Source organism: Bufo gargarizans, chromosome 3 (assembly GCF_014858855.1).
Source record: "Bufo gargarizans isolate SCDJY-AF-19 chromosome 3, ASM1485885v1, whole genome shotgun sequence".
NCBI classification, from domain to species: Eukaryota; Metazoa; Chordata; class Amphibia; order Anura; family Bufonidae; genus Bufo; species Bufo gargarizans.
The window spans coordinates 998008-1020257 of NC_058082.1; the positions used below are offsets into that span (position 1 = coordinate 998008).

General features: G+C 51.0%; 1 protein-coding gene across 1 annotated transcript in view; it reads left to right on the forward strand.

Annotated features, from left to right (window-relative positions):
* The first annotated feature begins 6909 nt into the window (after positions 1-6909).
* LOC122932434 (zinc finger protein 773-like) overlaps positions 6910-22250 on the forward strand; it is a 57987-nt gene continuing 42646 nt past the window's right edge. Inside the window, exons 1-4 of the mRNA XM_044286828.1 lie at positions 6910-7027; positions 16831-16962; positions 20750-20905; positions 20989-21112. Coding sequence (XP_044142763.1) covers positions 16891-16962; positions 20750-20905; positions 20989-21112 — 352 coding nt within the window. The 5' untranslated portion in view covers positions 6910-7027; positions 16831-16890. The remainder of the gene's footprint in view (positions 7028-16830; positions 16963-20749; positions 20906-20988; positions 21113-22250) is intronic.

Here is a 22250-nt window from a genome sequence, read left to right on the forward strand (position 1 = left end):
TCAAAAAATAAACAAAATTAATGAAATTAGTATAAGAGGGAATGACATTATACCCATAAAAGATAGACCGAATATAGTGAAATAATAAACAAAAGATGGTTAATGGTTTTTGTTTCACCTCAAAATAATCAGATAGATTATGTGGGTTAAAATCATTTGATTTGGAATCACTAATTAGAACGATCAACTAACGTCTGTACCTTCACTAGTATATACAGTGGAAATTATAGATCTTGTTTGCATAGAAGAAGCCTACCATCGTTATAGCTGAGTGAGGTAATCGCTAAATCCTCATTCATACTATGCTAGCTGAACCATGTAAACATTGCCTGACGTCAGTGAGGCGAGACCGGACGTCATTAACATGAGACTGTGAAGGACAAGCGTTTGCAATAGACGTCATTAACATGAGACTGTGAAGGACAAGCGCTGGGAATAGACGTCACTAAACTGACATCGGGCCAGAAGTCACGTGCATGGATTCCATTGGCTGATTTACCTAGAGGGGCGGGTTTATGGAGTGTATAAAGGGAGGTCATAATGAGCGCGCGCGTACATATACCCCGCATCCCCTGACGAAGCCGCAACAGCGGCGAAACATGTCGGGAGGGGTGTAGTGAATGCGATCCTGTTTTTAGGCAGTTTGTATTGAATGAGAGGACATTTAGTGTAGAGATACCGAGTTGTCAGTGAAACATAGCGAGGTCTAGTGAGGTAGTGACACGTGTGATAAACAACCTCTAGTGGCAGACATCCTGCATAGCAGGGAGAGGAACGCCAAGCACTGAATGAGTGCAGGAATACGGCTACATTGACCCTTATGACATAAATAGGGGCAACATTGTAGCTTATCCGTTCAGTTGAAGCTTTGTTACCAACTAGGCAAACAGGGGATACACTGGAACATGTTATCTACAGTTCAACAACAATTGTGTCAGGGAGGCCTGAAATAAAGGCTCTCTGCAGGGCACCCTAATAATAAATAAATATTAAAAAATAAAATCAAGCCCACAGCAATAGTGATAAAATAAATTCCAAGTGCCTCCCAAGGTTTGTTTGCTGCACACAAACAGCCTCTACGCTATGATTAAAATAGACATCATTGTATCTAGCTACATAATACAGACATAGTTATAAAAGGTTGCAAAAACTAGGCAACCTGGTCTATCTAATTGTACCTCATACCTCTTTACAACTGAGAGTTTTAAATTTCCTTGTTCTTTTTTCAATTTATGTTGTGAGTCCTTACTATTGATAATAAAAGCTATATTTTAACTGCTAATAGGGATCCCTAAAGGGATTTTTTTGGTCTCAGTGACCAAGTAAGTATTTTGAATTTATATCCCGAGGATCTCTAAAGGGACTGTGGAGAATCATCTATCACTGGTATGGACCAGGTCCTTGGAGTAGAGGATTTAGCTGCTCTCTATCACTGGTGAGGACCAGGTCCTTGGAGTAGAGGATTTAGCTGCTTCCTATCACTAGTAAGGACCAGGTCCTTGGAGTAGAGGATTTAGCTGCTCCCTATCACTGGTGAGGTGCAGGTCCTTGGAGTAGAGGATTTAGCTGATCCCTATCACTGGTGAGGACCAGGTCCCGGGAGTAGAGGATTTAGCTGCTTCCTATCACTGGTGAGGACCAGGTCCTGGGAGTAGAGGATTTAGCTGCTTCCTAACACTGGTGAGGACCAGGTCCTTGGAGTAGAGGATTTAGCTGCTCCCTATCACTGGTGAGGACCAGGTCCTTGGAGTAGAGGATTTAGCTGCTCCCTATCACTGGTGAGGACCAGGTTCCTGGAGTAGAGGATTTAGCTGCTTCCTATCAATGGTGAGGACCAGCTCCTAAGAGAAGAGGATTTAGCTGGTCCCTATCACTGGTGAGGACCAGCTCCTGGAGTAGAGGATTTAGCTGCTCACTATCACTGGTGAGGACCAGGTCCCTGGAGTAGAGGATTTAGCTGCTTCCTATCACTGGTGAGGACCAGCTCCTTGGAGTAGAGGATTTAGCTACTTCCTATCACTGGTGAGGACCAGGTCCCTGGAGTAGAGGATTTAGCTGCTCCCTATCACTGGTGAGGACCAGGTCCTGGAGTAGAGGATTTAGCTGCTCCCTATCACTGGTGAGGACCATGTCCTGGAGTAGATAATTAAGCTGCTCCCTATCACTGGTGAGGACCAGCTCCTGGGAGTAGAGGATTTAGCTGCTCCCTATCACTGGTGAGGACCAGCTCCTGGAGTAGAGGATTTAGCTGCTTCCTATCACTGGTGAGGACCAGGTCCTGGAGTAGAGGATTTAACTTCTCCCTATCACTGGTGAGGACCAGGTCCTTGGAGTAGAGGATTTAGCTGCTTCCTATTACTGGTGAGGACCAGCTCCTGGGAGTAGAGGATTTAGCTGCTCCCTATCACTGGTGAGGACCAGGTCCTGGAGTAGAGGATTTACCTGCTCCCTATCACTGGTGAGGACCAGGTCTCTGGAGTAGAGGATTTACCTGCTCCCTATCACTGGTGAGGACCAGGTCCCTGGAGTAGAGGATTTAGCTGCTACCTATCACTGGTGAGGACCAGCTCCTGGAGTAGAGGATTTACCTGCTCCCTATCACTGGTGAGGACCAGCTCCTGGAGTAGAGGATTTACCTGCTCCCTATCACTGGTGAGGACCAGGTCCTGGAGTAGAGGATTTACCTGCTCCCTATCACTGGTGAGGACCAGGTCCTTGGAGTAGAGGGTTTAGCTGCTTCCTATCACTGGTGAGGACCAGGTCCCTGGAGTAGAGGGTTTAGCTGCTCCCTATCACTGGTGAGGACCAGCTCCTGGAGTAGAGGATTTAGCTGCTCCCTATCACTGGTGAGGACCAGCTCCTGGAGTAGAGGATTTAGCTGCTCCCTATCACTGGTGAGGACCAGGTCCTGGAGTAGAGGATTTAGCTGCTCCCTATCACTGGTGAGGACCAGGTCCTTGGAGTAGAGAATTTAGCTGCTTCCTATCACTGGTGAGGACCAGCTCCTGGAGTAGAGGATTTAGCTGCTCCCTATCACTGGTGAGGACCAGGTCCTGGAGTAGAGGATTTAGCTGCTCCCTATCACTGGTGAGGACCAGGTCCTTGGAGTAGAGGATTTAGCTGCTTCCTATCACTGGTGAGGAACAGGTCCTTGGAGTAGAGGATTTAGCTGCTCCCTATCACTGGTGAGGACAAGATCCTTGGAGTAGAGGATTTTGCTGCTCCCTATCACTGGTGAAGACCAGGTCCCTGGGGTAGAGGATTTAGCTGCTCCCTATCACTGGTGAGGACCAGGTCCTTGGAGTAGAGGATTTAGCTGCTTCCTATCACTAGTGAGGACCAGGTCCTTGGAGTAGAGGATTTAGCTGCTCCCTATCACTGGTGAGGAGCAGCTCCTTGGAGTAGAAGATTTAGCTGATCACTATCACTGGTGAGGACCAGGTCCTTGGAGTAGAGGATTTAGCTGCTTCCTAACACTGGTGAGGACCAGGTCCTTGGAGTAGAGGATTTAGCTGCTCCCTATCACTGGTGAGGACCAGGTCCATGGAGTAGAGGATTTAGCTGCTCCCTATCACTGGTGAGGACCAGGTTCCTAGAGTAGAGCATTTAGCTGCTCCCTATCACTGGTGATGACCAGCTCCTAAGAGAAGAGGATTTAGCTGCTCCCTATCACTGGTGAGGACCAGCTCCTGGAGTAGAGCATTTAGCTGCTCCCTATCACTGGTGATGACCAGCTCCTAAGAGAAGAGGATTTAGCTGCTCCCTATCACTGGTGAGGATCAGCTCCTGGAGTAGAGCATTTAGCTGCTCCCTATCACTGGTGATGACCAGCTCCTAAGAGAAGAGGATTTAGCTGCTCCCTATCACTGGTGAGGACCAGCTCCTAGAGTAGAGCATTTAGCTGCTCCCTATCACTGGTGATGACCAGCTCCTAAGAGAAGAGGATTTAGCTGCTCCCTATCACTGGTGAGGACCAGCTCCTGGAGTAGAGCATTTAGCTGCTCCCTATCACTGGTGATGACCAGCTCCTAAGAGAAGAGGATTTAGCTGCTCCCTATCACTGGTGAGGACCAGCTCCTGGAGTAGAGCATTTAGCTGCTCCCTATCACTGGTGATGACCAGCTCCTAAGAGAAGAGGATTTAGCTGCTCCCTATCACTGGTGAGGACCAGCTCCTGGAGTAGAGCATTTAGCTGCTCCCTATCACTGGTGATGACCAGCTCCTAAGAGAAGAGGATTTAGCTGCTCCCTATCACTGGTGAGGACCAGCTCCTGGAGTAGAGCATTCTGGTGAGGACCAGGTTCCTAGAGTAGAGCATTTAGCTGCTCCCTATCACTGGTGATGACCAGCTCCTAAGAGAAGAGGATTTAGCTGCTCCCTATCACTGGTGAGGACCAGCTCCTTGGAGTAGAGGATTTAGCTGCTCCCTATCACTGGTGAGGACCAGGTCCCTGGAGTAGAGGATTTAGCTGCTCCCTATCACTGGTGAGGACCAGCTCCTGGAGTAGAGGATTTAGCTGCTCCCTATCACTGGTGAGGACCAGGTCCCTGGAGTAGAGGATTTAGCTGCTCCCTATCACTGGTGAGGACCAGCTCCTGGGAGTAGAGGATTTAGCTGCTCCCTATCACTGGTGAAGACCAGCTCCTAAGAGAAGAGGATTTAGCTGCTCCCTATCACTGGTGAGGACCAGCTCCTTGGAGTAGAGGATTTAGCTGCTCCCTATCACTGGTGAGGACCAGGTCCCTGGAGTAGAGGATTTAGCTGCTCCCTATCACTGGTGAGGACCAGCTCCTGGAGTAGAGGATTTAGCTGCTCCCTATCACTGGTGAGGACCAGGTCCTGGAGTAGAGGATTTAGCTGCTCCCTATCACTGGTGAGGACCAGGTCCTTGGAGTAGAGGATTTAGCTGCTTCCTATCACTGGTGAGGACCAGGTCCTGGAGTAGAGGATTTACCTGCTCCCTATCACTGGTGAGGACCAGCTCCTGGGAGTAGAGGATTTAGCTGCTCCCTATCACTGGTGAGGACCAGCTCCTGGAGTAGAGGATTTAGCTGCTTCCTATCACTGGTGAGGACCAGCTCCTTGGAGTAGAGGATTTAGCTGCTTCCTATCACTGGTGAGGACCAGGTCCTGGAGTAGAGGATTTAGCTGCTTCCTATCACTGGTGAGGACCAGCTCCTGGAGTAGAGGATTTAGCTGCTTCCTATCACTGGTGAGGACCAGGTCCATGGAGTAGAGGATTTAGCTGCTCCCTATCACTGGTGAGGACCAGCTCCTGGGAGTAGAGGATTTAGCTGCTTCCTATCACTGGTGAGGACCAGCTCCTGGAGTAGAGGATTTAGCTGCTTCCTATCACTGGTGAGGACCAGCTCCTTGGAGTAGAGGATTTAGCTGCTTCCTATCACTGGTGAGGACCAGCTCCTGGAGTAGAGGATTTAGCTGCTCCCTATCACTGGTGAGGACCAGGTCCTTGGAGTAGAGGATTTAGCTGCTCCCTATCACTGGTGAGGAACAGGTCCTTGGAGTAGAGGATTTAGCTGCTTCCTATCACTGGTGAGGACCAGCTCCTTGGAGTAGAGGATTTAGCTGCTCCCTATCACTGGTGAGGAACAGGTCCTTGGAGTAGAGGATTTAGCTGCTTCCTATCACTGGTGAGGACCAGCTCCTGGAGTAGAGGATTTAGCTGCTCCCTATTACTGGTGAGGACCAGCTCCTGGAGTAGAGGGTTTAGTCACATCCCTACAGACAGGCGCTGCTTCCATTCACTTCAGACGCCATCACTCTGCAGGAATATACATGCGCTTTGCGGTCACGTCATTTCAGTATGTCACGTGCCTCCCTGACGTCAGAAGGTCATTCCCATTAATGGGGTTTAGCCTTTCCGCTCTGTATGTGTTACACTGCTAGGGTAGAAAGACTTGTGATGATGTCACTATCATGTGATCAGAGGAGGGCGGAGCTTAGTAATGCATAGTCTCTAGTACAGGATCTGTGATGATGTCATTATCATGTGATCAGAGGAGGGCGGAGCTTAGTAATGCCTAGTCTCTTTAGTACAGGACCTCTGAAGATGCTGCTGTCATCTGATCAGAGGAGGGCGGAGCTTAGTAATGCACAGTCTCTTAAGTACAGGACCTGTGAAGATGCTGCTGTCATGTGATCAGATGAAGGCGGAGCTTAGTAATGCATAGTCTCTGTAGTACAGGACCTGTGATTATGTCACTATCATGTGATCAGAGGAGGGCGGAGCTTAGTAAATCATGGACACTTTAGTACAGGACCTGTGATGATGTCAATATCATGTGATCAGAGGAGGGCGGAGCTTAGTAATGCACAGTCTCTTAAGTACAGGACCTGTGAAGATGCTGCTGTCATGTGATCAGATGAGGGCGGAGCTTAGTAATGCATAGTCTCTGTAGTACAGGACCTGTAATGATGTCACTATCATGTGATCAGAGGAGGGCGGAGCTTAGCAATGCATATTCTCCTTAGTACAGGACCTGTGAAGATTCCGCTATCGCTTGGCTGTGGAGATGTGGCCATTGAGGACCTGTGATGACTCCATGTTCTGGGAGTACAGCCTGAGGGGCGGAGCTCAGAAATAGCGATTAGATTCATGGACCTTTAATATCACGTGACTAGTTCTTCAGGAGGCGGAGCTCAGCTGTTTTTAGCTCCAGTGTAGGTTAAGGACCTGCGATGTTAGTGCTGTCATGTGATCAGTGCTTTAGGGGCGGAGCTTAGCAGCGGAGCAGGTGGGACTTCTAAGTAGATTTTTCCAATGGCGACACTGTCACAAGTCTTTCACCACTTTCTGTAGTTGAAACCGCCTAGCTCCGCCCCCTGAAGCACGGGTCACATGACGGTGACGTCATCACAGGTCCTTCTGCTTGGTAGTCTCTGCAGTGGTCCTGCTATCAGCCGTTCTTTCTGTATACTGGGGCCCCCGCTGGCTGTGGCCCCCGGACTGCATTTGTTAATTTCTGGATTTTGGTAATAAGAGTTGTCGTGTGGCTCCAGTACAAGGTAAGTGTTCTTCAGAAGGTCTGTTCTCTATAGAAGCATCAATCCTCATCTTCCCTCCTAACTCCTAGCATGACCCCGCGGTGCCCTGTCTATAGACCACCATAAGACTGCCGGAAATACCTGAGCGCCTGAGGCCGCCCTCCAATAGAGGGGAAGGGAGCGGTGAGCGCGCGGTGCCCTGTCTATAGACCACCATAGGACTGCTGGAAATACCTGAGCGCCTGAGGCCGCCCTCCAATAGAGGTGAAGGGAGCGGTGAGCGCGCTGTGCCCTGTCTATAGACCACCATAAGACTGCCGGAAATACCTGAGCGCCTGAGGCCGCCCTCCAATAGAGGGGAAGGGAGCGGTCAGCGTGCTGTGCCCTGTCTATAGACCACCATAAGACTGCCGGAAATACCTGAGCGCCTGAGGCCGCCCTCCAATAGAGGTGAAGGGAGCGGTGAGCGCGCTGTGCCCTGTCTATAGACCACCATAAGACTGCCGGAAATACCTGAGCGCCTGAGGCCTCCCTCCAATAGAGGGGAAGGGAGCGGTGAGCGCGCAGTGCCCTGTCTATAGACCACCATAAGACTGCCGGTAATACCTGAGCGCCTGAGGCCGCCCTCCAATAGAGGTGAAGGGAGCGGTGAGCGTGCGGTGCCCTGTCTATAGACCACCATAAGACTGCTGGAAATACCTGAGCGCCTGAGGCCGCCCTCCAATAGAGGGGAAGGGAGCGGTGAGCGCGCAGTGCCCTGTCTATAGACCACCATAAGACTGCTGGAAATACCTGAGCACCTGAGGCCGCCCTCCAATAGAGGTGAAGGGAGCGGTGAGCACGCGGTGCCCTGTCTATAGACCACCATAAGACTGCCGGTAATACCTGAGCGCCTGAGGCCGCCCTCCAATAGAGGTGAAGGGAGCGGTGAGCGCGCAGTGCCCTGTCTATAGACCACCATAGGACTGCTGGAAATACCTGAGCGCCTGAGGCCGCCCTCCAATAGAGGGGAAGGGAGCGGTGAGCGCGCGGTGCCCTGTCTATAGACCACCATAGGACTGCTGGAAATACCTGAGGCCGCCCTCCAATAGAGGTGAAGGGAGCGGTGAGCGCGCGGTGCCCTGTCTATAGACCACCATAAGACTGCCGGAAATAGCTGAGCGCCTGAGGCCGCCCTCAAATAGAGGTGAAGGGAGCGGTCAGCGCGCGGTGCCCTGTCTATAGACCACCATAAGACTGCCGGAAATTCCTGAGCGCCTGAGGCCGCCCTCCAATAGAGGTGAAGGGAGCGGTGAGCGTGCGGTGCCCTGTCTATAGACCACCATAGGACTGCCGGAAATACCTGAGCGCCTGAGGCCGCCCTCCAATAGAGGTGAAGGGAGCGGTGACTCCGCGGTGCCCTGTCTATAGACCACCATAAGACTGCCGGAAATACCTGAGCGCCTGAGGCCGCCCTCCAATAGAGGTGAAGGGAGCGATGAGCGTGCGGTGCCCTCTCTATAGACCACCATAGGACTGCCGGAAATACCTGAGCGCCTGAGGCCGCCCTCCAATAGAGGTGAAGGGAGCGGTGAGCGTGCGGTGCCCTCTCTATAGACCACCATAAGACTGCCGGAAATACCTGAGCGCCTGAGGCCGCCCTCCAATAGAGGTGAAGGGAGCGGTGAGCGCGCGGTGCCCTGTCTATAGACCACCATAAGACTGCCGGAAATTCCTGAGCGCCTGAGGCCGCCCTCCAATAGAGGTGAAGGGAGCGGTGAGCGTGCGGTACCCTGTCTATACTCTGCTATAGGACTGCTGGAAATACCTGAGCGCCTGAGGCCGCCCTCCAATAGAGGTGAAGGGAGCGGTGACCCCGCGGTGCCCTGTCTATAGACCACCATAAGACTGCCAGAAATACCTGAGCGTCTGAGGCCGCCCTCCAATAGTGGGGAAGGGAGCGGTGACCCCGCGGTGCCCTGTCTATAGACCACCATAAGACTGCTGGAAATACCTGAGCGCCTGAGGCCGCCCTCCAAAAGAGGTGAAGGGAGCGGTGAGCGCGCAGTGCCCTGTCTATAGACCACCATCGGACAGCTGGAAATACCTGAGCGCCTGAGGCCGACCTTCAATAGAGGTGAAGGGAGCGGTGAGCGCGCGGTGCCCTGTCTATAGACCACCATAGGACTGCCGGAAATACCTGAGCGTCTGAGGCTGCCCTCCAATAGTGGGGAAGGGAGCGGTGAGCGTGCGGTGCCCTGTCTATAGACCACCATAAGACGGCCGGAAATACCTGAGCGCCTGAGGCTGCCCTCCAATAGAGGTGAAGGGAGCGGTGAGCGTGCGGTGCCCTGTCTATAGACTGCTACAGGACTGCCGGAAATACCAGAGCGCCTGAGGCCGCCCTCCAATAGTGGGGAAGGGAGCGGTGAGCGCGCGGTGCCCTGTCTATAGACCACCATAGGACTGCTGGAAATAGCTGAGCGCCTGAGGCCGCCCTCCAATAGAGGTGAAGGGAGCGGTGAGCGTGCGGTGCCCTGTCTATAGACCACCATAGGACTGCTGGAAATACCTGAGGCCGCCCTCCAATAGAGGTGAAGGGAGCGGTGAGCGCGCAGTGCCCTGTCTATAGACCACCATAGGGCTGCTGGAAATACCTGAGCGCCTGAGGCCGCCCTCCAATAGAGGTGAAGGGAGCGGTGAGCGCGTGGTGCCCTGTCTATAGACCACCATAGGACTGCTGGAAATACCTGAGCGCCTGAGGCCGCCCTCCAATAGAGGTGAAGGGAGCGGTGAGCGCACGGTTCCCTGTCTATAGACCACCATAAGACTGCTGGAAATTCCTGAGGCCGCCCTCCAATAGAGGTGAAGGGAGCGTTGAGCGCGCGGTGCCGTGTCTATAGACCACCTTTTGGACTGCTGGAAATACCTGAGCGCCTGATGCCGCCCTCCAATAGAGGTGAAGGGAGCGGTGAGCGCGCGGTGCACTGTCTATAGACGACCATAGGACTGCTGGAAGTACCTGAGCGCCTGAGGCCGCCCTCCAATAGTGGGGAAGGGAGCGGTGAGCGCACGATGCCCTGTCTATAGACCACCATAAGACTGCTGGAAATACCTGAGCGCCTGAGGCCGCCCTCCAATAGTGGGGAAGGGAGCGGTGAGCGAGCGGTGCCCTGTCTATAGACCACCATAGGACTGCTGGAAATACCTGAGCGTCTGAGGCTGCTCTCCAATAGAGGTGAAGGGAGCGGTGAGCGTGCGGTGCCCTGTCTATAGACCACCATAAGACTGCTGAAAATTCCTGAGCGCCTGAGGCCGCCCTCCAATAGAGGTGAAGGGAGCGGTGAGCGCGCAGTGCCCTGTCTATAGACCACCATAAGACTGCTGGAAATTCCTGAGGCCGCCCTCCAATAGAGGTGAAGGGAGCGGTGAGCGCGCGGTGCCCTGTCTATCGTTGACCATAGGACTTCTGGAAATACCTGAGTTCCTGAGGCCGCCCTCCAATAGAGGTGAAGTGAGCGGTCAGCGCGCGTTGCCCTGTCTATAGACCACCATAAGACTGCTGGAAATACCTGAGTGCCTGAGGCTGCCCTCCAATAGATGTGAAGGGAGCGGTGATCGCACGGTTCCCTGTCTATAGACCACCATAAGACTGCTGGTAATTCCTGAGGCTGCCCTCCAATAGAGGTGAAGGGAGTGGTGAGCGCACGGTGCCCTGTCTATAGACCATTATAGGACTGCTGGAAAGACAGAAGGCCATCTTCCAATAGAGGTGAAGGGAGCGGTCAGCGCGCGTTGCCCTGTCTATAGACCACCATAAGACTGCTAGAAATGCCTGAGGCCACCCTCCAATAGAGGTGAAGGGAGCAGTGAGCGTGCTGTGCCCTGTCTATAGACCACCATAGGATTGCTGGAAATACCTGAGGCCATCTTCCAATAGAGGTGAAGGGAGCGGTCAGCGCGCGTTGCCCTGTCTATAGACCACCATAAGACTGCTGGAAATACCTGAGGCCGCCCTCCAATAGAGGTGAAGGGAGCGGTGAGCGCGCAGTGCCCTGTCTATAGACCACCATAAGACTGCTGGAAATTCCTGAGGCCGCCCTCCAATAGAGGTGAAGGGAGCGGTGAGCGCGCAGTGCCCTGTCTATAGACCACCATAAGACTGCTGGAAATTCCTGAGGCCGCCCTCCAATAGAGGTGAAGGGAGCGGTGAGCGCGCAGTGCCCTGTCTATAGACCACCATTAGACTGCTGGAAATTCCTGAGGCCGCCCTCCAATAGAGGTGAAGGGAGCGGTGAGCGCACGGTGCCCTATCTATAGACCATTATAGAACTGCTGGATATAGCTGAGCACCTGAGGCCGCCCTCCAATAGAGGTGAACGGAGCAGTGACCACACGGTACCCTGTCTATAGACTGCTAAAGGACTGCTGGAAATAGCTGAGCACCTGAGGCCGCCCTCCAATAAAGGTGAAAGGATCGGTGACCGCACCGTGCCCTGTCTATACTCTACTATAGGACTGCTGGAAATACCTGAGGCCGCCCTCCAATAGAGGTGAAGGGAGCGGTGACCTGTCTATACTCTGCTATAGGACTGCTGGAAATAGCTGAGCACCTGAGGCCGCCCTCCATAAAGGTGAAAGGATCGGTGAGCGCACGGTGCCCTGTCTATACTCTGCTATAGGACTGCTGGAAATACCTGAGGCTGCCCTCCAATAGAGGTGAAGGGAGCGGTGACCTGTCTATACTCTGCTACAGGACTGCTGGAAATAGCTGAGCACCTGAGGCCGCCCTCCAATAAAGGTGAAAGGATCGGTGAGCGCACGGTGCCCTGTCTATACTCTGCTATAGGACTGCTGGAAATAGCTGAGCACCTGAGGCCGCCCTCCATTAAAGGTGAAAGGATCGGTGAGCGCACGGTGCCTTGTCTATACTCTGCTACAGGACTGCTGGAAATAGCTGAGCACCTGAGGCTGCCCTCCAATAAAGGTGAAGGGAGCGGTGACCGCACTGTGCCCTGTCTATACTCTGCTATAGGACTGCTGGAAATAGCTGAGCACCTGAGGCCGCCCTCCAATAAAGGTGAAGGGAGCGGTGACCGCACTGTGCCCTGTCTATACTCTGCTATAGGACTGCTGGAAATAGCTGAGCACCTGAGGCCGCCCTCCAATAAAGGTGAAGGGAGCGGTGACCGCACTGTGCCCTGTCTATACTCTGCTATAGGACTGCTGGAAATAGCTGAGCACCTGAGGCCGCCCTCCATTAAAGGTGAAGGGAGCGGTGAGTGCACAGTGCCCTGTCTATAGACTGCTACAGGACTGCTGGAAATAGCTGAGCACCTGAGGCCGCCCTCCAATAAAGGTGAAGGGAGCGGTGACCACACGGTGCCCTGTCTATACTCTGCTATAGGACTGCTGGAAATAGCTGAGCACCTGAGGCCGCCCTTTGTTCACCACAATGTTAATGTTGGCTGTTTCCGTCAGTCCCATAGAGGTGATGGGAGTGGTGAGCGCACGGTGCCCTGTCTATAGACCTTTATAGGACTGCTGGAAATAGCTGAGGCCGCCCTCCAAAAAAGATGAAGGGACTGGTGACCACACTGTGCTTTGTCTATACTCTGCTACAGGACTGCTGGAAATAGCTGAGCACCTGAGGCCGCCCTCCAATAGAGGTGAAGAGAGCGGTGAGTGCGCGGTGCCCTGTCTATACTCTGCTACAGGACTGCTGGAAATACCTGAGGCCGCCCTCCAATAGAGGTGAAGGGAGCGGTGACCTGTCTATACTCTGCTACAGGACTGCTGGAAATAGCTGAGCACCTGAGGTCGCCCTCCAATAAAGGTGAAGGGAGCGGTGACCGCACGGTGCCCTGTCTATACTCTGCTATAGGACTGCTGGAAATACCTGAGGCCGCCCTCCAATAGAGGTGAAGGGAGCGGTGACCTGTCTATACTCTGCTACAGGACTGCTGGAAATAGCTGTGCACCTGAGGCCGCCCTCCAATAAAGGTGAAAGGATCGGTGACCACACGGTGCCCTGTCTATACTCTGCTATAGGACTGCTGGAAATAGCTGAGCACCTGAGGCCGCCCTCCAATAAAGGTGAAAGGATCGGTGACCGCACGGTGCCCTGTCTATACTCTGCTATAGGACTGCTGGAAATAGCTGAGCACCTGAGGCCGCCCTCCAATAGAGGTGAAGGGAGCGGTGAGCGCGCGGTGCCCTGTCTATACTCTGCTATAGGACTGCTGGAAATAGCTGAGCACCTGAGGCCGCCCTCCATAAAGGTGAAGGGAGCGGTAAGCGCACAGTGCCCTTTCTATACTCTGCTATAGGACTGCTGGAAATACCTGAGGCCGCCCTCCAATAAAGGTGAAGGTAGCGGTGACCGCACGGTGCGCTGTCTATACTCTGCTACAGGACTGCTGGAAATAGCTGAGCACCTGAGGCCGCCCTCCAATAAAGGTGACGGGAGCGGTGACCACATGGTGCCCTGTCTATACTCTGCTATAGGACTGCTGGAAATAGCTGAGCACCTGAGGCCGCCCTCCAATAAAGGTGAAGGGAGCGGTGACCGCACTGTGCCCTTTCTATACTCTGCTATAGGACTGCTGGAAATACCTGAGGCTGCCCTCCAATAGAGGTGAAGGGAGCGGTGACCTGTCTATACTCTGCTACAGGACTGCTGGAAATAGCTGAGCACCTGAGGCCGCCCTCCATAAAGGTGAAGGGAGCGGTGACCGCACTGTGCCCTGTCTATACTCTGCTATAGGACTGCTGGAAATAGCTGAGCACCTGAGGCCGCCCTCCATTAAAGGTGAAGGGAGCGGTGAGCGCACGGTGCCCTGTCTATACTCTGCTATAGGACTGCTGGAAATAGCTGAGCACCTGAGGCCGCCCTCCATTAAAGGTGAAGGGAGCGGTGAGCGCACGGTGCCCTGTCTATAGACTGCTACAGGACTGCTGGAAATAGCTGAGCACCTGAGGCCGCCCTTTGTTCACCACAATGTTAATGTTGGCTGTTTCCGTAAGTCCCATAGAGGTGATGGGAGCGGTGACCGCACGGTGCCCTGTCTATAGACTTTATAGGACTGCTGGAAATATCTGAGGCCGCCCGCCAATAAAGGTGAAGGGAGCGGTGAGCGCACAGTGCCCTGTCTATAGACTGCTACAGGACTGCTGGAAATAGCTGAGCACCTGAGGCCGCCCTCCATTAAAGGTGAAGGGTGCGGTGAGCGCACAGTGCCCTGTCTATACTCTGCTACAGGACTGCTGGAAATAGCTGAGCACCTGAGGCCGCCCTTTGTTCACCACAATGTTAATGTTGGCTGTTTCCGTAAGTCCCATAGAGGTGATGGGAGCGGTGACCGCACGGTGCGCTGTCTATATATGTATTGTTACGGATCTCCTGGAAGTAGCTCAGCACACCTGTATGATGAATGGAGAGTGTGCTGCGCATGTGCAGTGTGCCGTTCTCTAGATAGGCGAGTGGCACCCACACCTGACTTTGAAGGTTTATCCTATTGAGAGAGATGAGACACCTCCTTTAAGTTAAACGTTAATTGACGTTTGTCCTGAGATTTCACTGTGATGTCAGTTGTGACCATTCAGGCGATGCTGAGCGCAGACAAGTGACCTGTGCACGTAACTGCCAGGGATGTGACCCTAAGGGGGAAAGCTGCTGAGATTCTGGCCTCATGTGTGAACACCTTGTTATTGAGCTCCCTATTCCAGCGCTGCCCCTGAGTCGTGTGGCCCTAGGTAGGAGCCTATTTCTGGTTTGTTCTGTAAAACTGAGATCCGCCTCTAGTGATCGCCGCCATTACTGCAGTGTAACGGGGTCTCTAGCTCAGCGCTCCACAGGTTTTACACTAAAGATCCAGTATGGACAGGAGGACAGTGTCACAGACTGATGTCTGTAGGGCTGAATCGAGTAATTCAACACACACAAATCCTCTGCAATTTTTTTGCATCGAGGATCCGTTTGTGTCATGTGACCACTGAGCGGGAGTGAAGCGCTTGCTATTACTCACCCATCTGTGGTCACACGCCAGCCCGCACGGCACTTTCCTCTTGAGGGGGCAGCTGATGGCACTGGGGGGCAGCTGATGGCACTAGGGGTAAACCTGATGGCATGGGGGGCACCTGATGTCACGCAGTGGCACTGGTGGGAAGCTAATAGCACTGAGGAGAAGCTGATGGCACTGGGGGGTCAGCTTGTGGCACTGAGGGGGCAGCTGATGGCACTGGGGTTAAGCTAATGGCACTGGGGGGGAGCTGATGGCACTGGGGTGGAAGCTGATGGCATTGGGGGAGCTGATGGCACTAGGGTGGAAGCTGATGACACTGGGGGGAAGCTGATGGCACTGGGGGGAAGCTAATGGCACTGGGGGGGAGCTGATGGCACTGGGGGGAGCTGATGGCACTGGGGGGAGCTGATGGCACTGGGGGGAGCTGATGGCACTGGGGGGAGCTGATGGCACTAGGGTGGAAGCTGATGACACTGGGGGGAGCTGATGGCAATGGAGGGGAAGCTAATGGCACTGGGGTGGAAGCTGATGGCACTGGGGGGGGGGGGAGCTGAAGGCACTGGGGGGGAACCTGATGGCACTGGGGTGGAAGCTCATGAAACTGGGGGGAACCTGATGGCACTGGGGTGGAAGTTGATGGCACTGGGAGGTCATCTTGTGGCACTGAGGGGGAAGCTGATGATACTAGGTGGGCAGCTGATGGCACTGGGGTGGAAGCTGATGGCACTGGGGGGCAGATGAAGGCACTGGGGGGAAGCTGATGGCATTGGAGTGGAAGCTGATGGCACTGGGGGGGGGGAGCTGATGGCACTAGGGTGGAAGCTGATGGCACTGGGGTGGAAGCTCATGACACTGGGGGGAACCTGATGGCACTGGGGTGGAAGCTTATGACACTGGGGGGAAGCTGATGGCACTGGGGGGGAAGCTGATGGCACTGGGGGGGCAGCGGGGGGGGGAGTGATGAGTTTTTATAAAGAAAAACATTCCTTTAATTAGTTTTTTGTTATTAGAGTAATCAATCGTTGGATTGATCGATAGAATACTCGCAGCCCTAGATGTCTGGTGTTTGTCTGTCTGCAATGCAGGACATGTCTCCTCATGCTGCATCTTCTTGTAAGGTAAATGGCAGGTTATCTAATGAAAACCACATCCCTTTACTGTCAGTGAAGTCCATGCATTACCACTATTTGATGGAGACAGAACTTCCAATTATTAAAATGTTCTCCTCCTATCACTTCCAGATATGTATGATCTCCCGCCCCTCCTGCACCGAGCACATGCTGGTGATATCATCATGGTCCTTCAGCTCTTTGAGTATAGCAAATCTAGAGCTGGTCCTGGTTGGTAGTCCTTTCTGCTGGGTCTCTGCAGAGCACCACAGCCCCCCGACTCACCTCCCTTTTTTGTGACCAGGTTACCCAGTTGGCAAGGGGGACGGCCAAGTGGTAAAAAAACCCTCTCTGGCACCACCCCCTACTCAGCCCTGCCCTAGGCACATGCCCTCGGGTGCCTAATTGTAAATACAGCACTGTGTATACAGCCACGTCTCCATTCATTCTCCACATGGACAGCCTCAGAAGCTGGGTTGGGGCCCAGGGGTCCTCTAGTTTCCTCCTATGTGTGGGTCAGAGAAGTGGTTCTTGACTCTGTAAGACATTTCTCGAGTACCCTGTGGATACACTACACATTGTGTAAGGAGTCCCCCTGTGTGCCATGTGCTGGAGGCTCTGAGAAGCGGGGTTTCTCCTAGGTCAGTAAGTGCTCTTCTAGGTATCACTAATGCTCTTATCCCCGGGATGATTCCATTTTCTCTTCCTTAAGGGGTCTGAAGTACTAGAAGCCTCCAGTTCATCCAGTTTTCTCCTGAATGACCCACCAAAGATGGACAGGAAGGAGATCAGCAGAAGAATATTAGACTTCACCTTGGAGATCATCTCCCTGCTGAGCGGAGAGGTAAACCTTTCTAGATTTCTCTCTTCTTTATTGTATTCTGTAACGAGTGGGACATCAGGAAGGAGAATCCATCATAGGAAGTGATACAAAGAGTCCATGAAGCTGCATAACAGCCTCCAGACCTCCCAAGTGATGGAGGACATGAAGATCAGCCACCACTATGGCGACCAATAGTCTGACATCAATATAGACACACAGACGATGATGTCAGGAGGAGATCCCATGATCCATCTAGTCTGACATCTGTATAGACACATAGAAGATGGCAGCAGGAGGAGAACACATGGTCCCTCCAGTCTGACATCTATATAGACACATAGAAGATGGCAACAGGAGGAGAGGACATGATCCATCAAGTCTGACATCTATATAGACACATAGAAGATGGCGGCAGGTGGAGAACACATGGTTCATCTAGTCTGACATCTGCATAGACACATAGAAGATAATAGAAGGAGGGGACCACATGATCCATCTAGTCTGACATCAATATAGACACATAGAAGATGGTGGCAGGTGGAGAACACATGGTCCCTCCAGTCTGACATCTATATAGACACATAGAAGATGGCTGGAGGAGAACACATGGTCCATCTAGTCTGACATCTGCATAGACACATAGAAGATAATAGAAGGAGGGGACCACATGATCCATCTATTCTGACATCTATATAGACACAGAGAAGATGGCAGCAGGAGGAGATCCCATGATCCATCAAGTCTGACATCTATATAGACACATAGAAGATGGCGGCAGGAGGAGAACACATGGTTCATCCAGTCTGACATCTATATAGACACAGAGAAGATGGTGGCAGGAGGAGAGGACATGGTCCATCTAGTATGACATCTGCATAGACACATAGAAGATGGCGGCAGGAGGAGAACACATGGTCCCTCCAGTCTGACATCTATATAGACACATAGAAGATGGCAGCAGGAGGAGAGGACATGATCCATCAAGTCTGACATCTATATAGACACATAGAAGATGGCGGCAGGTGGAGAACACATGGTCCCTCCAGTCTGACATCTATATAGACACATAGAAGATGGCTGGAGGAGAACACATGGTCCATCTAGTCTGACATCTGCATAGACACATAGAAGATAATAGAAGGAGGGGACCACGTGATCCATCTAGTATGACATCTATATAGACACATAGATGATGATGGAAGGAGGGGACCACATGATCCATCTAGTCTGACATCAATATAGACACAGAAGATGGTGGCAGGAGGAGAACACATGATCCATCTAGTCTGACATCAATATAGACACATAGAAGATGATGGAAGGAGGAGAACACATGGTTCATCCAGTCTGACATCTATATAGACACAGAGAAGATGGCAGCAGGAGGAGATCCCATGATCCATCAAGTCTGACATCTATATAGACACATAGAAGATGGCGGCAGGAGGAGAACACATGGTCCCTCCAGTCTGACATCTATATAGACACATAGAAGATGGCTGGAGGAGAACACATGGTCCATCTAGTCTGACATCTGCATAGACACATAGAAGATAATAGAAGGAGGGGACCACATGATCCATCTAGTCTGACATCAATATAGACACATAGAAGATGATGGAAGGAGGAGAACACATGGTTCATCCAGTCTGACATCTATATAGACACAGAGAAGATGGCGGCAGGAGGAGAGCACATGATCCATCTAGTATGACATCTGCATAGACACATAGAAGATGATGGAAGGAGGAGAACACATGGTCCATCCAGTCTGACATCTATATAGACACAGAGAAGATGATTTCAGGAGAGCACATGATCCATCTAGTATGACATCTGCATAGACTCATAGAAGACGATGGCAGGAGGAGAACACATGATCCATTTACTCTTACATCTATATAGACACAAGATGACTGCAGGAGGAGAGCACATGGTCCATCTAGTCTCATCTACAGTATATAGACTCATATAAGATGATGGCAGGAGGAGAGAAAACTGTGTCTACATAGTCTGACATCTATATAGACAAATAGAAGATGATGGAAGCAGGAGAACAAAAGTTCAATCTAGTCTGACATCTATATAGACAAATACAAGATGATGGCAGGAGGAGAACACATGGTCCATCTAGTCTCATCTATATAGACACATAGAAGATGACAGCAAGAGGAGAACACATGGTCCATCTAGTCCTAAATCTTTATAGACTAATAGAAGATGACATAGGAGAGTACATGGTCTACCTAGTCTGACATTTATATAGACACATAGAAGATGACGTGGCAGGAGAACACATGGTCCATCTAGTCTGACATCTATATAGACACAAGATTACAGCAGGAGAACACATGGTCCATCTAGTCTGACATCTATATAGACACAAGATTACAGCAGGAGAACACATGGTCCATCTAGTCTGACATCTATATAGACACAAGATTACGGCAGGAGAACACATGGTCTATCTAGTCTGACATCTATATAGACACAAGATTACGGCAGGAGAACACATGGTCCATCTAGTCTGACATCTATATAGACACATAGAAGATGGCGGCAGGAGGAGAGGACATGGTCCATCTAGTCTGACATCTATATAGACACAAGATTACGGCAGGAGAACACATGGTCCATCTAGTCTGACATCTATATAGACACATAGAAGATGGCTGGAGGAGAACACATGGTCCATCTAGTCTGACATCTATATAGACACAAGATTACGGCAGGAGAACACATGGTCCATCTAGTCTGACATCTATATAGACACAAGATTACGGCAGGAGAACACATGGTCCATCTAGTCTGACATCTATATCGACACAAGATTACAGCAGGAGAACACATGGTCCATCTAGTCTGACATCTATATAGACACAAGATTACGGCAGGAGAACACATGGTCTATCTAGTCTGACATCTATATCGACACAACATTACAGCAGGGGAACACATGGTCCATCTAGTCTGACATCTATATAGACACAAGATTACGGCAGGAGAACACATGGTCCATCTAGTCTGACATCTATATAGACACAAGATTACGGCAGGAGAACACATGGTCCATCTAGTCTGACATCTATATAGACACATAGAAGATGGCGGCAGGAGGAGAGGACATGGTCCATCTAGTCTGACATCTATATAGACACAAGATTACGGCAGGAGAACACATGGTCCATCTAGTCTGACATCTATATAGACACATAGAAGATGGCTGGAGGAGAACACATGGTCCATCTAGTCTGACATCTATATAGACACAAGATTACGGCAGGAGAACACATGGTCCATCTAGTCTGACATCTATATAGACACATAGAAGATGGCTGGAGGAGAACACATGGTCCATCTAGTCTGACATCTATATAGACACAAGATTACGGCAGGAGAACACATGGTCAATATAGTCTGACATCTATATAGACACATAGAAGATGACAGCATGAGGAGAACACATGGTCCATCTAGTCTGACATCTATATAGACACATAGAAGATGGCTGGAGGAGAACACATGGTCCATCTAGTCTGACATCTATATAGACACATTTTTGACTATTTGTATATTTTTGGAGTGTGGGAGGAAAACCTATTAAGTTCTTTAAGCCTTTCCTAATACGCTTTTGGCTTTCACCATTTTTGTTGCCTTCTTTGGACCATTTTTTATTGTTAACATATGCAGGACTGACCCCACTACTCCAGGTTGTGGTCTCTTATACATGGGTGGTCATAATCTCCAGCTTTCCACTGAGGAAGAAATACTGGGGTTCAGTTCTGGAAATGTCTTTCTCCATCCACAGGATTACACAATAGTGAAGAAGACATCAGGGGGGAATCCCAACATCAGTGAGTTAGGAGGGTGGAGCAGAACCCCAATTACAGAACTTCCCCCCCTGATACATGAGCATAAGATCCTCGAACTCGCCCACAAGATGGTGGAACTGCTGACTGGAGAGGTGACACTGCTGGGAAGACTGGGAAATACTCCAATACCAGCACTGGAGGAGTCTGAGTGATCATGATGTCATTGTGTTGTCAGGTTCCTGTAAGGTGTCAGGATGTGGCTGTCTATTTCTCCACGGAGGAATGGAAGTATTTAGAAGGACATGAGGACCTGTACAAGGATGCCATGATGGAGGACCCCCGGACTCTGACGTCACAATGTAAGAAGAGACACGTAGAAATGCCTTGTATGTTTTTGGGGGCGTTCCATACATACAAATATGTTGCATATTTCTTCACTATTTGGATTATTATTTTTATGAATATTAATAATATGAGACTTTGCATTGTGTTTATATGTTACGTGTTATATGTAGTAAGTGTGTGAGACTATTACCTGCAACGGGCCGCGGGAACACCCACCCCCACATGAATAAATTTTCCAGCAGAGTTAGGTTCACTTAGGGTTAACATCTGCTCTGGTGGAGGACTATGTCTTTGTAAGTTATTTGCTACGAAACTAAATAAAGTGCAACGCAGATTTGAATGAAAAGTAATAGATACAGCATGGCTAGAGGCTGGATGTTATACACTATGGTAATGGTAGACTGCACGGCTAGAGGCTGGATGTTATACACTGTGGCAATGGTAGACTGCACGGCTAGAGGCTGGATGTTATACACTGTGGTAATGGTAGACTGCACGGCTAGAGGCTGGATGTTATACACTGTGGTAATGGTAGACTGCATGGCTAGAGGCTGGATGTTATACACTGTGGTAATGGTAGACTGCATGGCTAGAGGCTGGATGTTATACACTATGGTAATGGTAGACTGCACGGCTAGAGGCTGGATGTTATACACTGTGGCAATGGTAGACTGCACGGCTAGAGGCTGGATGTTATACACTGTGGTAATGGTAGACTGCACGGCTAGAGGCTGGATGTTATACACTGTGGTAATGGTAGACTGCATGGCTAGAGGCTGGATGTTATACACTGTGGTAATGGTAGACTGCACGGCTAGAGGCTGGATGTTATACACTATGGTAATGGTAGACTGCACGGCTAGAGGCTGGATGTTATACACTATGGTAATGGTAGACTGCACGGCTAGAGGCTGGATGTTATACACTGTGGTAATGGTAGACTGCATGGCTAGAGGCTGGATGTTATACACTATGGTAATGGTAGACTGCACGGCTAGAGGCTGGATGTTATACACCTGTGGTAATGGTAGACTGCATGGCTAGAGGCTGGATGTTATACACTGTTGTAATGGTAGACTGCACGGCTAGAGGCTGGATGTTATACACTGTTGTAATGGTAGACTGCATGGCTAGAGGCTGGATGTTATACAC